Source organism: Pongo abelii, chromosome 8, assembly GCF_028885655.2.
Source record: "Pongo abelii isolate AG06213 chromosome 8, NHGRI_mPonAbe1-v2.0_pri, whole genome shotgun sequence".
In the NCBI taxonomy this organism is placed as follows: Eukaryota; Metazoa; Chordata; class Mammalia; order Primates; family Hominidae; genus Pongo; species Pongo abelii.
Genome location: NC_071993.2, coordinates 95,522,705 through 95,536,505, shown reverse-complemented (window position 1 = coordinate 95,536,505; position 13,801 = coordinate 95,522,705). Strand labels below are relative to the sequence as shown.

The 13,801-nt window shown below is 38.7% G+C and overlaps 1 protein-coding gene across 2 annotated transcripts in view; it reads right to left on the bottom strand.

Moving 5' to 3' along the window:
• Positions 1–299: 299 nt before the first annotated feature.
• Positions 300–13,801, bottom strand: part of LIPK (lipase family member K) — a 48,004-nt gene continuing 34,502 nt past the window's right edge. Inside the window, exons 9-11 of one of the 2 annotated variants that reach the window (XM_054523520.2) lie at positions 12,907–12,978; positions 9,741–9,812; positions 300–559 (exon numbers count right to left, since the gene is read on the bottom strand). In XM_054523520.2, the coding sequence (XP_054379495.1) occupies positions 320–559; positions 9,741–9,812; positions 12,907–12,978 (384 nt within the window). In that variant the 3' untranslated portion in view covers positions 300–319. The remainder of the gene's footprint in view (positions 560–9,740; positions 9,813–12,906; positions 12,979–13,801) is intronic. The other variant, XM_002820950.5, reaches the window with a different exon arrangement.

Below are 13,801 nucleotides of genomic sequence, written 5' to 3'. Positions count from 1 at the left end.
TGCTCCTCCAGCCTCGGCCTCCCAAAGTGCTGGGATTACAGGCGTGAGCCACCAAGCCCGGCCGACTTCTTGTATAATGTAATCAGGGATTGACATTTTATTACCTTTGCCATATGACAAAACCTAATCAAGGGTGTGACATCTTACACCTTTGCCAGTTCTGTTGGCTTGAACGAAGTCTCATATCCCACCCACATTGAAGGGGAGATTATACAAAGGCATAGATACTAGAAGATGGAAATCACTGGGGATCACTCTAGTGTCTGTTCATCTCATTATTATTATGAAAATCCACTTGCTTAGAGAAAGGAAAGTGCATTTAATTTTGTAAATATTCCTCCATCAATCTAATTAGGTCTTGGTAAATTTCCTGAGGTGCATCTTCTCCAAGGTAAAAATCCACATGATTGTAGTGTGGAATCAGCTTGTAATAAATAAGGTTGGCAATTTGAGGAAGTAAATTTTCGACATCCTTGGGATCAGCCACAATGTCCTGTCCACCATTCCATATTGCTGTTGGAACTTCCATCTTAGTAATGTTGTATAAGGGAGGTGTAAGCTAAATACAATAAAAGAGAGAGAGAAAAGTTTTTACAGAAAATTACATTATAGAAGTAACATTAACTATCAGCTGTTGAGCAAGTTCTTTAAATGCTACAAGTGTACAATTAGTTTAAACTTAATGGTATATAAACATTAAAGTGTTAAAAATACTTGAAGCCATTTTTGTGCACTTATATGAATTGTGAATCAAAAAAACAATTCAATTATTGTATTTCTGACTTGCACGTTTGGGAAAATAAGAAAAGATTCTGGAGGAAGAGCGTTCTTTTTTCCATTGGGGATCATCTTTCTAGTTAGCATTTGATCTCAGAATGCGACCTTTTCAAACAAAATGTCGCATAGGATAAATATCCCTTCCCCTAGGCACAAATCTGGGCTCAGCAGCATTATTAATATTTGGGAATCAGCAGACTCTTCAGGGAGCGTTGAGACTAATGCATGAAAGACATTTGAAGTATGATGTTAAAAGGGAGTCAGTCTGTTACAAATAACTAGAGTGGCTATAGTACTCTATAAACTCTCAGCAAATTTTCCCTTACTGCTTCTTTCTTGTATTGATCCAACACAACCTCTGGTCCAGGTAACCAGGTCTGGCCAATTCGTCCTCCATTCTTCAGGCCACAGTGATTGTATGAGAGACGGGCATGTGACTAAAACTGGGCCAGAGGTCTCTCTAGAACTTTTTGCCATAGCCATTGAGAATATAGTATCTTTTGGTGGGGGTTGGGGTTAGGGGGCCTTTGGAAAAACTGTATGAACTAAGTACATCTAGTCACCACTGTTTCCTCACAAGAGACAACCGTATTCTGAAGTAGTGTGTGTGGCATATCCCCACCCCACTCCTGCCACGTACATCTAACTATAGCAGCTGGGGAGAAAAGTCAGATTTTCCACAAGAGTTAGAGTTGAGTTATACATTTTCACTATTATAGTTGTTATAGTAGTTGTTATGATGACATTAAAAATTCCCACATTAAAAATTTTTTGGCTGGGCATGGTGGCTCACACCTGTAATCCCAGCACTTTGAGAAGCTGAAGCAAGAGAATCGCTTGAGCCCAGGAGTTCAAGATTAGCCTTTACAACATAGTGAGACCCTGACTTTATTTTTAAAGGTAAAAGAAAAAAGAAATTAAAAAAACGAAATATTTTTTTTCCAAATTTCTACGTCCTAGATTTGAAAAGTATCATTGATGACTACTTTTTCAGTTTAAGCTCAGTCTATCGGCAAGAAGACAAAATCATTATTGGATTTCCTCACATACTTGGGAATAAAATAACAATAACAACAATACACATTTCCCTTTAATATAAAACTTTTCTTTAAAAGTTTTCATAGATCTGGTGACACACCAGATCGAAAGTAGAACTATTTCCTAGGGAATGGCGTGCCAAGGCACACTATCCCTGGCAGATACTACTACTTCCTAAAAATGATACTTCTTACTTATATCTTTAATGACCCATATAATGGTATTTTTAAAAGTGGCTAGTAAATGACATCCTAAAGAACTATTAGGCAGTCTTAGTTATTAAACATAGATAAGAAGTCAGAGAATATACTTTAAAAACAAACATGTTTTTTGTTTGTTTGTTTTTTGTTTTTGTTTTTTTAAGAAGGAATCAGTGTAGTGGAGAAGACTAGACTTTAAATCCAGGAACCCTGGGTCATATTCTGGTTGATTTTTTTCCCCTTCCAGCTTTTATTTTAGATTCGGGGGTACATGTGCAGGCTTGCTACATAAGTAAATTGTATATCATGGAGGTTTGGCTTACAAATGATTTTGTCATCCAGGTAATGAGCACAGTACCCAATAGGTAGTTTTTCAATCCTCACTCTCCTCCCAGCCTCCACCCTCAAGTAGGCCCCAGTGTCTATTGTTCCCCTCTTTGTGTCCATGTTTAGCCCCCACATTATAAACTCAATGTTTAGCCCCCACTTATAAGTGAGAGCATGTGATATTTGGTTTTCTGTGCCTGCGTTAATTTACTTAGGATAATGGCCTCCACCTGCATCCACATTGCTTCAAAGGACATTATTTCATTCTTTTCAATAGCTGCATAGTATTCCATGGTGTATATGTACCATGTTTTCTTTATTCAGTCCACCTCTTATGGGCATCTAGATTCCATGTCTTTGCTATTGTGAATAGGGCCACAGTGAACATATGGGTACATGTGTCTTTTTGATAGAACGATTTATATTCCTTTGAGTATATACCTAGTAATGGGATTTCTAAGTCAAATCATAGTTCTGTTTTAAGTTCTTTGATAAATTGTCACATTGCTTTCCACAATGGCTGAATTAATTTACATTCCCACCAGCGGTGTATGAGCATTCTCTTTCTCCACAACCTCACCAGCATCTGTTATTTTTTGACTTTTAAATAATAGCCATTCTGACTGGTGTGAGATGCTATCTCGTCATGGTTTTGATTTTCATTTTTCTAATGATTATTGATATTGACCATTTTTCATATGCTTATTGGATGGATGTATGTCTTCTTTTGAGAAGTGTTTGTTCATGTACTTTGCTAACTTTTTAATGGGGTTGTTTGGTTTTTTTGCTTGTTAGTTTGCTTAAGTTTCTTATAGATTTTGAGTATTAGATCTTTGTCAAATGCATAATTTGAAAATGTTTTCTCTTATTCTTAGGTTGTCTGCTTACTCTATTGATAGTTTCTTTTGCTATTCAAAAGCTCTTTAGTTTAATTAGATTCCACTTGTCAATTTTTTTTAATTGCAATTACTTTTGGCAACTTTATCATGAAATTTTTGCATCTTTATCATGAAATTTTTGCCAGGTCCTATGTCCAGAATGGTATTTCCTAGGTTTTCTTTTAGGGTTTTTATAGTTGTAGGTTATACATTTAAGTCTTTAATCCATCTTGAGTTAATTTTTGTATATGGTAAAAAGAAGGGGTCCAGTTTCAATCTTCTGCATATGGCTAGCCAGTTATCTCAGCACCAATTATTGAATAGACCGTCCTTTCCCCATTGCTTGTTATTGTCAACTTTGTCAAAGATCAAATGATTGCAGGTGTTCAACTTTATTTCTGGGTTCTCTAACCTGTTCCATTGGTCTATGTGTCTGTTTTTTGTACCAATACCATGCTGTTTTGGTTACTGTAGCCTTGTAGTATAGTTTAAAGTCAAGTAATGCCTCCAGCTTTGCTCTTTTTGATTAGGATTGCTTTGGCTATTCAGGCTTCTTTTGGGTTTCATATGAATTTTAAAATAGTTTTTCTAATTCTGTGTCAGATGTCATTTGTAGTTTGATAGGAGTAGCATTGAATCTGTAAATTGATTTGGACAGTATGGCCATTTTAATGATATTGATTCTTCCTATCCGTGAACATGGAATGTCTTTCCATTTGTATCATCTCTGATTTCTTTGAGCAGTGTTTTAAAGTTCTCATTGTAGAGATCTTTCATTTCCCTGATTAGCTGTTTTCACATTTTATTCTTTTTGTGGCTATTGTGATTGGGATTATGTTCTTGACTTGGCTGTCAGCTTGGACATTGTTACTGATTTTGGTACGTTGATTTGGTATCCTAAAACATTACTGAAGTTATTTATCAGTGTAAGGAGCTTTTAGAATGAGACTGTGGGGGTTTTTTAGATATAGAATCACATCATCCATGAAAAGAAATAGTTTGACTTCTTCTCTTCCTATTTGAATGCCATTTATTTCTTTCTCTTGTGTGATTTCTCTGGCTAGTACTTCCAGTACTATGCTCAATAGGAGTGGTGACAGTGGACATTATTGTCTTGTTTCAGTTCTCAAGGGGAATGCTTCAAGCTTTTGCCTATTCAGTATTATGTTGGCTGTGGGTTTGTCATAAATGGCACTTAATATTATTATTATTTTCTTTTTTTTTTTTTGAGACAGAGTCTTGCTCTGTCACTTAGGCTGGAGTGCCATGGCACAATCTTGGCCCACTGCAACCTCTGCCTCCTGGGTTTAAGCTCTTCTGGTGCCTTAGCCTTCCAAGTAGCTGGAATTACAGGTGCTTGCCACCATACCCAGCTAATTTTTGTATTTTTAATACAGGTGAGGTTTCACCATGTTGGCCAGGCTAGTCTCATACTCCTGACCTCAAGTGATCTGCCCGCCTCGGATGGGATACATGTGCAGAATGTGTAGGTTTGTTATATAGGTGTACATGTGCTGTGGTAGTTTGGTGCTCCTATTGACTCATCCTCTAAGTTCCCTTCCCTCACCATCCAACCCTAAACAGGCCCTGGTGTGTGTTGTTCCCCTCTGTGTCCATGTGTTCTCATTGTTCAGCTCCCACTTACGAGTAAGAACATGTGGTATTTGATATTTTGTTCCTATGTTAGTTTGCTGAGGATGATGGCTGCCAGCTGCATCCGTGTCCCTGCAAAGGACATTATCTCATTGGCTGCATAGTACTATGACTGCATAGTATTCCATGGTGCATATGTACCACATTTTCTTTATCCAGTCTATTATTGATGGACATTTCGGTTGGTTCCATGTCTTTGTTATTGTAAACAGTGCTGCAGTAAACATATATGTGCAGGTATCTTTATAGTAGAATGACTTATATTCCTTTGGGTATATACCCAGTAATGGGATTGCTGGGTCAAATGGTATTTTTGATTCTAGATCCTTGAGGAATAGCCATGCCATCTTCCACAATGGTTGAATTGATTCACATTCCCATCAGCAGTGTAAAAGCGTTCCTATTTCTCCACAGCCATGCCAACGTCCATTGTTTCCTGACTTTTCAATAATCGCCATTCTCTCTGGCATGAGATGGTATCTCATTGTGGTTTTGATTTGTATTTCTCTAATGATCGGTGATGTTGAGCTTTTTCTCATATGTTTGTTGGGATCGGCTCTTATTATTTTGAGGTAAGTTTCTTTGATGCTTAGTTTGTTGAGGGTTTTTAACATGAAGGGATGTTGAATTTTCTTAAGAGTCTTTTCTGTGTCTATTGAGATAATCTTGTGGTTTTTATTTTTAGTTCTGTTTATGTGATGCCTCAAACATATTGATTTGCATATTTTGGACCAACTTTGCAACCCAGGAATAAAGCCTACTTGATTGTTGTGGACTAGCTTTTTGATAGGTTGCTGTATTAGGTTCACTAGTATTTCATTGTGAATTTTTGCATATATGTTTATCAGGGATATTGGCCTGAAGTTTTCTTTATTCGTTGTGTTTCTGCCAGATTTTGGCATCAGAATGATGGATGGTGGCTTCATAAAACGAGTTAGAGAACAGTCCCTCCTCCTCGATTTTTTGGAATTATTTCAGTAAGATTGGCACCAGCTCTTCTTACATGTATGGTAAAATTGGACTGTAATTCATTCTGGTCCAGGGCTTTTTCTGGTTGGTAGTGTTTTAGTACTGATTCAATTTTGGAACCTGTTACTGATCTGTTTAGGGTTTCAATTGCTTCCTGATTTAATCTTTGGAAGTGTTATGCTTCCCGGAATTTATGCATTTCTTCTAGATTTTCTAGTTTGTGTGTGTAGAGGTGATAATGATAGTCTCTGAGGGATTATTATGTATCTGTGGGGTGGCAGTAATGTCCTCATTGTCATTTCTGACTGTATTTATTTCAATCTTCTCTCTTTATTCTTTATTAGTCTAGCTAGCTGTCTATCAATTTTATTTATTCTGTCAGGGAATCAGCTTGTGATTTTGTTGATCTTTTGTATGTTTCTTTGCATCTCAATTTCATTCAGTTAAGCTGTGATTTTTGTTATTTTTTCTTCTGCTAGCTCTGGAGTTGGTTTGCTCTTGTTTTTCTAGTTTCTCTAGGTGAGATGTTAGGTTGTTAATTTGAGATCTTTCTAACTTTTTGATGTGGATGTTTAGCACTATAAGCTTTCCTCTTAACACTCCTTTAGCTGTGTCCCAGAGATTCTGGTATATTGTATCTTTGTTTTCATTCGTTTCAAAGAATTTCTTGATTTCTGCCTGTATTTCATTATTTACCCAAAAGTCAGTCAGGAGAAGGTTGTCTAATTGCATGGTTTTGATGGATCATCTTGGTATTGATTTCTACTTTTATTGTACTGTGACTCATGACTGTACACGGTATAATTTCAGTTTTTTTTTTAATTTGTTGAGAATTGCTTTATGGTTGAGTGTGTGGTCGATTTTAGAGTGTATGCCATGTGCACATGAGAAGAATATGTATTCTGCTGTTATTGGGTAGAGTGTTCTCTAGATGTCTGCTCAGTCTATTCGGTTAGGTGTCAAGTTTAGGTCCTAAATATCTTTGTTAGTTTTCTGCATCAAAGATCTGTCTAGTACTGTCAGTGGGGTGTTGAAGTCTCCCACTATTGTTGTGTGGTTATCTAAGTCTCTTTGTAGGTCTCTAAGGACTTGTTTTATGAATCTAGGTGCTTCTGTGTTGGGTGCATATATATTTAGGATAGTTGTATTCTTGTTAAATTCAACCCTTTATCATTATTTAATGTCCTTCTCTGTTCCTTTTGATAATTGTTTATTTAAATTCTGTTTTGTCTGAAGCAAGAATAGCAACCCCTGGTGTTTTTTGTTTTCCATTTGTTTGATAGATATTTCTCCCTGCCTTTTCTTTGAGCCCATGAGTGTCACTGCATGCAAGATAGGTCTCATGTAGGCAGCATACAGTTAGGTCGTGCTTCTTTATGCAACTTGCAACTCTTTGCATTTTAAGTGAGGCATTTAGCCTGTTTGTATTCAAGGTTAATATCGATATATGTAGATTTGATCCTGTCATTGTGTTGTTAGCTGGTTCTTATGTAGGCTTGATTGTGTAGCTGCTTTCTAGTGTCAACAGTCTATGTATTTAAGTGTGCTTTTGCAGTATCTGGTAGCAGTCTTTATTTCCATGTTTAGCATTCCATTAAGGACCTCTTGGAAGGCAGGTCTGGTGGTAATAAATTCCCTTAGCAATTTTGTCTGAAAAATATTTTATATCTTCTTCACTTATAAAACTTAGTTTGTCTGTATGTGAAATTCTTGGTTAGAATTTCTTTTCTTTAAGGATGTTGAATACAAGCCCCTAATCTCTTCTGGCTTGTAGGGTTTCTGCTGAAAGGTCCACAGTTAGCCTGATGAGGTTCCCTTTGTTGGTAAACTGCCCCTTCTTTCCAGCTGCCTTTAATATTTTTTCTTTCACATAGACCTTGGAGAATCTGATGACTATATGTCTTGGGGATGGTTGTCTTATATACTATCTTGCAGGAGTTCTCTGAATTTCCCAAATTTAAATGTTGACCTCTCTAGTGAGGTTGGGGAAATTTTCATGGACAATATCATCAAATATGTTTTCCAAGTTACTTGCTCTCTTTTCCTCTCTTTCAGGAATGCCGGAGAGCTGTAGGTTTTGTGTCTTTACATAATCCCATATTTTCTTCAGATTTTGTTCATTTTTTAAAATATTTTTTCTTTATTTTTGTCTGACTGGGTTCACTGAAATAACCAGTCTTCAATCTCTGAGATTTTTTCCTAAGCTTGGTCTATTCTGCTATTAATACTTCTGATTATATTATGAAATTCTTATAGTGAGTTTCCCAGCTCTATCAGATCAATTTGGTTATTTCTTAAAATGGCTATTACATCTTTCAGCTCTTAAATTATTTTGCTGGATTCCTTAGATTCCTTGGACTGAGTTTCAACTTTCTCCTGAATTTCAATGATCTCCGTTGCCATCCAGATTCTGAACTGTGTATCTGCCATTTCAGTAATTTCAATCAGTTAAGAACAATTGCTGGGGAGCTAGTGTGGTCATTTAGAGGTCATTTGCTTTTTCAAATGTCCAGAGTTCTTGCACTGATTCCTTCTCAACTGTTTTGGCTGATATTCCTTTAATCTTTGAAGTTGCTGTCCTTTGGATGAGGCTTTTTGCTTTTAGATTCCTTGAAGCCCTTGAGAATTTGACTGTGATATAGGTTGTGTTTAGTTGACTGGCTTCATTTCTGGATGACTTCAGGGTGCCAGGGCTCCGCTCAGCACTCCTGGGCTGTGTGCTATAACCTTGGTAGGTGGGACCATGTGCAAAGCTTTGTTCTCTGGCCACTGCTGCACTGGAGAGGCTGAGATGTTCCTCATATACTGGAAACAACACACTGATGGGAGGTGGGGCAAAAGCACTTCATCGTGGTGGTGGTGGCAAGGTTTGCACACATGCATGCTTGCAAAGCAGTCAGGGGAGGCTGCAAGTATGTTCCATACTGGTAGGGACCCATCTGCAAAAGCTCTCCTATGCCTAGGCAGAATCTGCCAGTGAAGGAGGTATGGCAGTGACCACTGGGAGGCACCCTGGTTGGGCGTGTGAGGCTGTGCTGCAAGCGGGTGCAGCCAGGCAGGAACCCTGAGAAAGGCCAGCAGACAGGGATGTGCTCAGATTACACTGGCCCTGTCCCATGGGTAAGATAGCCCTGTTCTGTTCAGGTTCAACAGTCAACAAAGGCCAATGCTACCTAGAGGAGCTTGGCGAGCCTTGGGGAATGGATGTCCCTGGCCATACTTCACTGCAACCATTCCTGCACCAAACCCTTTGGGCTTTGCACAGGCAGGAGTCCTGTCCCTGCCAACTCTCCAAGCAGCTCTGCCTACTAGCTCAAATGTCTATGGGGGTTGTGGGGTGTCCTGCAGCTAAGTCCATAGTAAGAATGGGCCATTGCCCTCCTATTTAACTCACCTCTTCCCCAGGAGCTACTCAGGGCCTGAAGTGAGTCCTGGTGCTCAGCAACCCCGTGCAGGCTTCCCAGAATCCTCCCTCTAGCCCAGGCTCTGCATCCTACCTCCATTCATTCTCAATGCCTTTCTTCTGAAGATCTGCTCAGAGTGTTCCAGTCTTCTTGATGGCCTTGTCTCTTAATGGGAGAAGCTCTTCCTGGCTGTGTCTAGTTGACCATCTTGAGCCCCTCTCTCTGGTTGTTTACTAGCTGAATAACTCTGGTAATTTACCTACCCTCTCTGAACCTCTGAAAAAAATAGGGATAATAATATTTACCTTGCAAGGTCCTTGTAAGAATTAGAAATAATGATACGGCACATGGCAAGAACCCAGTAAGCAGCCTGTGAGAACAGCAATAAGCAATATCCGGTGTGGTAAATGGAAGTGGCAGGTGCTTCATGAGTAGACACTATTTTTGTTAGTTCATTTGCAGCATGGAACTGATTATGAGGATTATTTTTGTACCTGGTGGAAGTGCATCATGTTCTGATCAGAGTTTCCCCAATCAAAAGCTTGGAGCTGACCAGAATTAACAGCCTAAAATAAAATAAGCACGTTAAAATAATATAAGAAAATAGTGTACATTTAAAGACAGTATAGAAGAAATATACAAAGAAGATTAACATTATGCCCCAGTCTTTAGAAACATAAGCTAAATTTCAATAAAGATTAAGAAAATAAGGAATAAAAAATGATAAATCTTATTATAATTCACAGAATTGGTACAATCTTTTACTCATTCCTGTATCTTTCCAGTGAAAATCCTCAGATTTTTCATTTAAATCCAATGCCTTTAAATGTTACCATGCTACACACAGAAATAGTTTTTGAAGATGCAGAATTGTATGATTCTTGAATATCTTTGCTTCAGGAATTTTAATAATTTTTTAAAAAGGCATTAGCTATACATTTCTTACATTTAAAAATTATTGCTATTGTTATTACACAACTTTGTACCTTATCCTCATGATGTGGTCTAAACTGTTATGATTATATTCCCTATCCTTAAACATTTTTTTTACCGTTAAAAGAAATATTCACCCACTGAGCTTCCCCAGTTCTGTGTAAGGTACATGGCTGCTCTCTGCCTCCTGTATGTGGGGTCAAGCCACCTGCTGTGATGTGCATAACGTAGCCATGGGCTGATTGAGACACTGTGCATGACTACTTTTGCATTTTAGTATTGAAACTTCAAATATTAGAATATAAGGACATTCATACATGCAGCATTTCATTTTTCTGTTATTTGCCACCCATATAGGATTGATGAGGCAGACAATTTTGACATTTATGTCAAGCACTTCATTAAATTATTCCCAGGCTATTCTGTGTTTTTCTTTCTTAGCTTGAATCTCAGATATTTTTCCCACTTACGAATTTAGTCCGATTTTTAGTTTAAAATTATTCCCATCACGATTTATATTCAGAGAGGCAGCAGTCTGCTGCTGTTGAAATTCTGCAAGCTTTTAGAAATGGGAGGTAATAGGATGTACTACTTAGGAACTTGGGCTCTAGGATCAAATCCGGTGATTTGGTTTGGTTCTGTGTCCCCACCCAAATCTCATCTCTAATTGTAACCCCCACGTGTCAGGGGAGGGGCCTGGTGGGAGGTGACTGAATCATGGGGATGGACTTCCCCTTTGCTGTTCTCCTGATAGTGAGTGAGTTCTCACAAGATCTGGTTGTTTGAAAGTGTGTGGCACTTCCCGCTTTGTGCTCTCTCTCTCCTGCTCCACCATGGTAAGACGTGCTTGCTTCCCCTTCGCTTTCCATGGTGATTGTAAGTTTCCTGAGGCCTCCTAGCCATGCTTTCTGCACAGCCTGTGGAGTTGTGAGTCTATTAAACCTCTTGGCTTCATAAATTACCCAGTCTCAGTTAGCTCTTTATAGTAGTGTGAAAGACACTAATATACCTTGTTGGTATCCAGGCTTAATAGACTACTGAATCTGTGATTCAAGGCAAGATATTTGTGAAATGACAATGATAGTAACATTCTTTCTTAGGATTGTGAAGATGATGGTAACACCTATAAAGCATGTAGCACCTAGTAATACCCAACAAACAGCTTTTTTTCACTAGTATTACTCCCATCATCATGATCATCACTCTTGCCTTAGCTTATAACCAAATATTTACCATGCCCCCCACCATCCCCACTTATTTCCATCCTGAAGAGGACTTTCTGTCAAAGGGGAAACGTTTTTCTTAAGAGAAGTCAATTGTAAAATGTATAAGGAATAGGCAGCCATGTGCAGTGCTCAAGCCTATAATCCCAGCACTCTGGGAGGCTGAGGTGGGATGATTGCTTGAGTCCAGCAGTCCAAGACCAGCCTAGGCAACAAAACAAGACCTCATCTTTGTAAAAAGAAACAAACGTTATCTGGGCATGGTGGTGCATGCCTATGGTGCCAGCTACTCAGGAAGCTGAGATGGGAGGATTGCTTAAACCCAGGATGTCAAGGCTACAGTGAGCCATGATTGTACCACTGTACTTCAGCCTGGGTAACGTGACTGTGCCACTGCACACTTTTTTTTGAGACCCTGTCTCAAAAAATAAATAAATAAAAGAATATGCTATGACATTTGTTGTAATAATTCAATGAGACTGAATAAAATCATATGTATGAGTAGCAAGAAGAGCATATATTAAGTGTTCAATAACTGTGAAGTTAAACTTGTACTACCTGGAAGGCCATGCTCATAAGAGGACCTATCTGTCTCCTCATTAGTAGGAAGCCCTATATCCTGAACATCTTTCTTCGTAGAGGAACTTGAAGCCTTATCTCCTGGGGTCAAACTCTTCCAAGTATTTCAGAAATCCTCACCTAGTATTTCAGGCTATCTATAGTAGCAATTCTCTAAACAGGGAGCAAATTTAGTAGGATATACATTAAAATGCAAATTCCTGGTTGGAGGGGGTCTCAGATATATTAAACCTTTAAGAAGGCACCACCCCTTTCCCCGTCATAGAATTATGTATATTTTGTTCACTTTTCAAAAGGGGTTGTGAGTGAGCCACCAGCCAAGAATATAGGCATAACAAACAAATGAATGTGCATGCACACACAAAGACACACACACACACAAGTCTCAGAAAGCCACACCAATTGAATTAGACTTATCTCTGAGCTTTCTGTATATTGAGTAATAAAATAAAACAAAATTTTAACTGAGGGTAAAAAATAAGCCATAAACCCATTTTAATTATTCCCTAGTATTCAGTTTGCTCTGAATAAAGCATCGTTTCCACATTCTGAAATGCCCCATATATTGATTGGAGGATGAACAGCTCTTTCTGGAATAAGATGCATCATTTTATATAAAGTTCTATTAGAGCTGATGACTTCCTGAAAGAGGAAATAAAAGCTTTCCCTTGAAATGAACCTTGGAATCATCTAAGGATCAGAAGTCAGTCAGAATATCTGAGAACCATGCTCAAAACTCAGACACTGAGGACAAGGAGAAGAAATGGGAATGAAGTAAATAAAAATGAAGAGTTGATGCTGATTCCAAAAACATCAATGTAACAATGGCAGGTGCTGGCAGAATCCTGCAGTGAGCTCTCTGAGAGCACTCCTTGAGGGTCTTGCAGAGGTATGTGTGCATCAAGCAGGAATAAGAAGCACGTACCTGAGCCCAGTGCAGCATATTCTGAACAGATGTTCCCGCAGGATTGTGTGACAAATAAACATCCAAGCGACTCTGCAAAGAGATTACTTCTCATTTAGAGGCTAATCATATCATCATACCACAAGTAAACATTTGAGAGAAATTTTAAAAGTTTCTTCTTTTCCTCTTTTCCCTTTTTCTTTCTTTATTTTTATTTTTATTTTTATTTTTGAGATGGAGTCTCGCTCTGTCGCCCAGGCTGGAGTGCAGTTGCGCGATCTCAGCTCGCTGCAGGCTCCACCTCCTGGTTTCCATTCTCCAGCCTCAGCCTCCCGAGTAGCTGAGACTACAGGTGCACACCACCACGCCTGGCTAATTTTGTGTTTGTATTTTTAGTAGAGATGGGGTTTCACTGTGTCAGCCAGGATGGTCTCGATCTCCTGACTTCGTGATCTGCCCGCCTCGGCCTCCCAAAGTGCTGGGATTACAGGTGTGAGCCACCACGCCCAACCTCTCTTCCCTTTCTTTAAGGAAAAAACATGTACCATATAATCTGAAGACATATTAACCAAAAAAGCCCATCTTTGAAGAACTTTTTCCCCACCAACTCTGTCCTGTCCTCAGCAGTGTCTTCAGAAAGCCTACAGAGGGCATCCCACTGGGCAAAGACAAAAGGAAATCTATCTTTTTCCACACTCAACTTCCATAGGTTCAAGGGTATAGGGGATTAAAGGATAAAAACCCCAGTGATCTTCTCCTTCACCCCATGTTAAGTCCCAAAGGACATTCAAAGAGAGCTGTTGGCCCTAAGACACTAAGAATAGATCTGAATGTTGCCTTTTGTTTTCTGAATTTTAAAATGTGGTAAATATTCTACAGGACTCTGAAAGTTTGTGTAACAGAATTCATTCAGTCA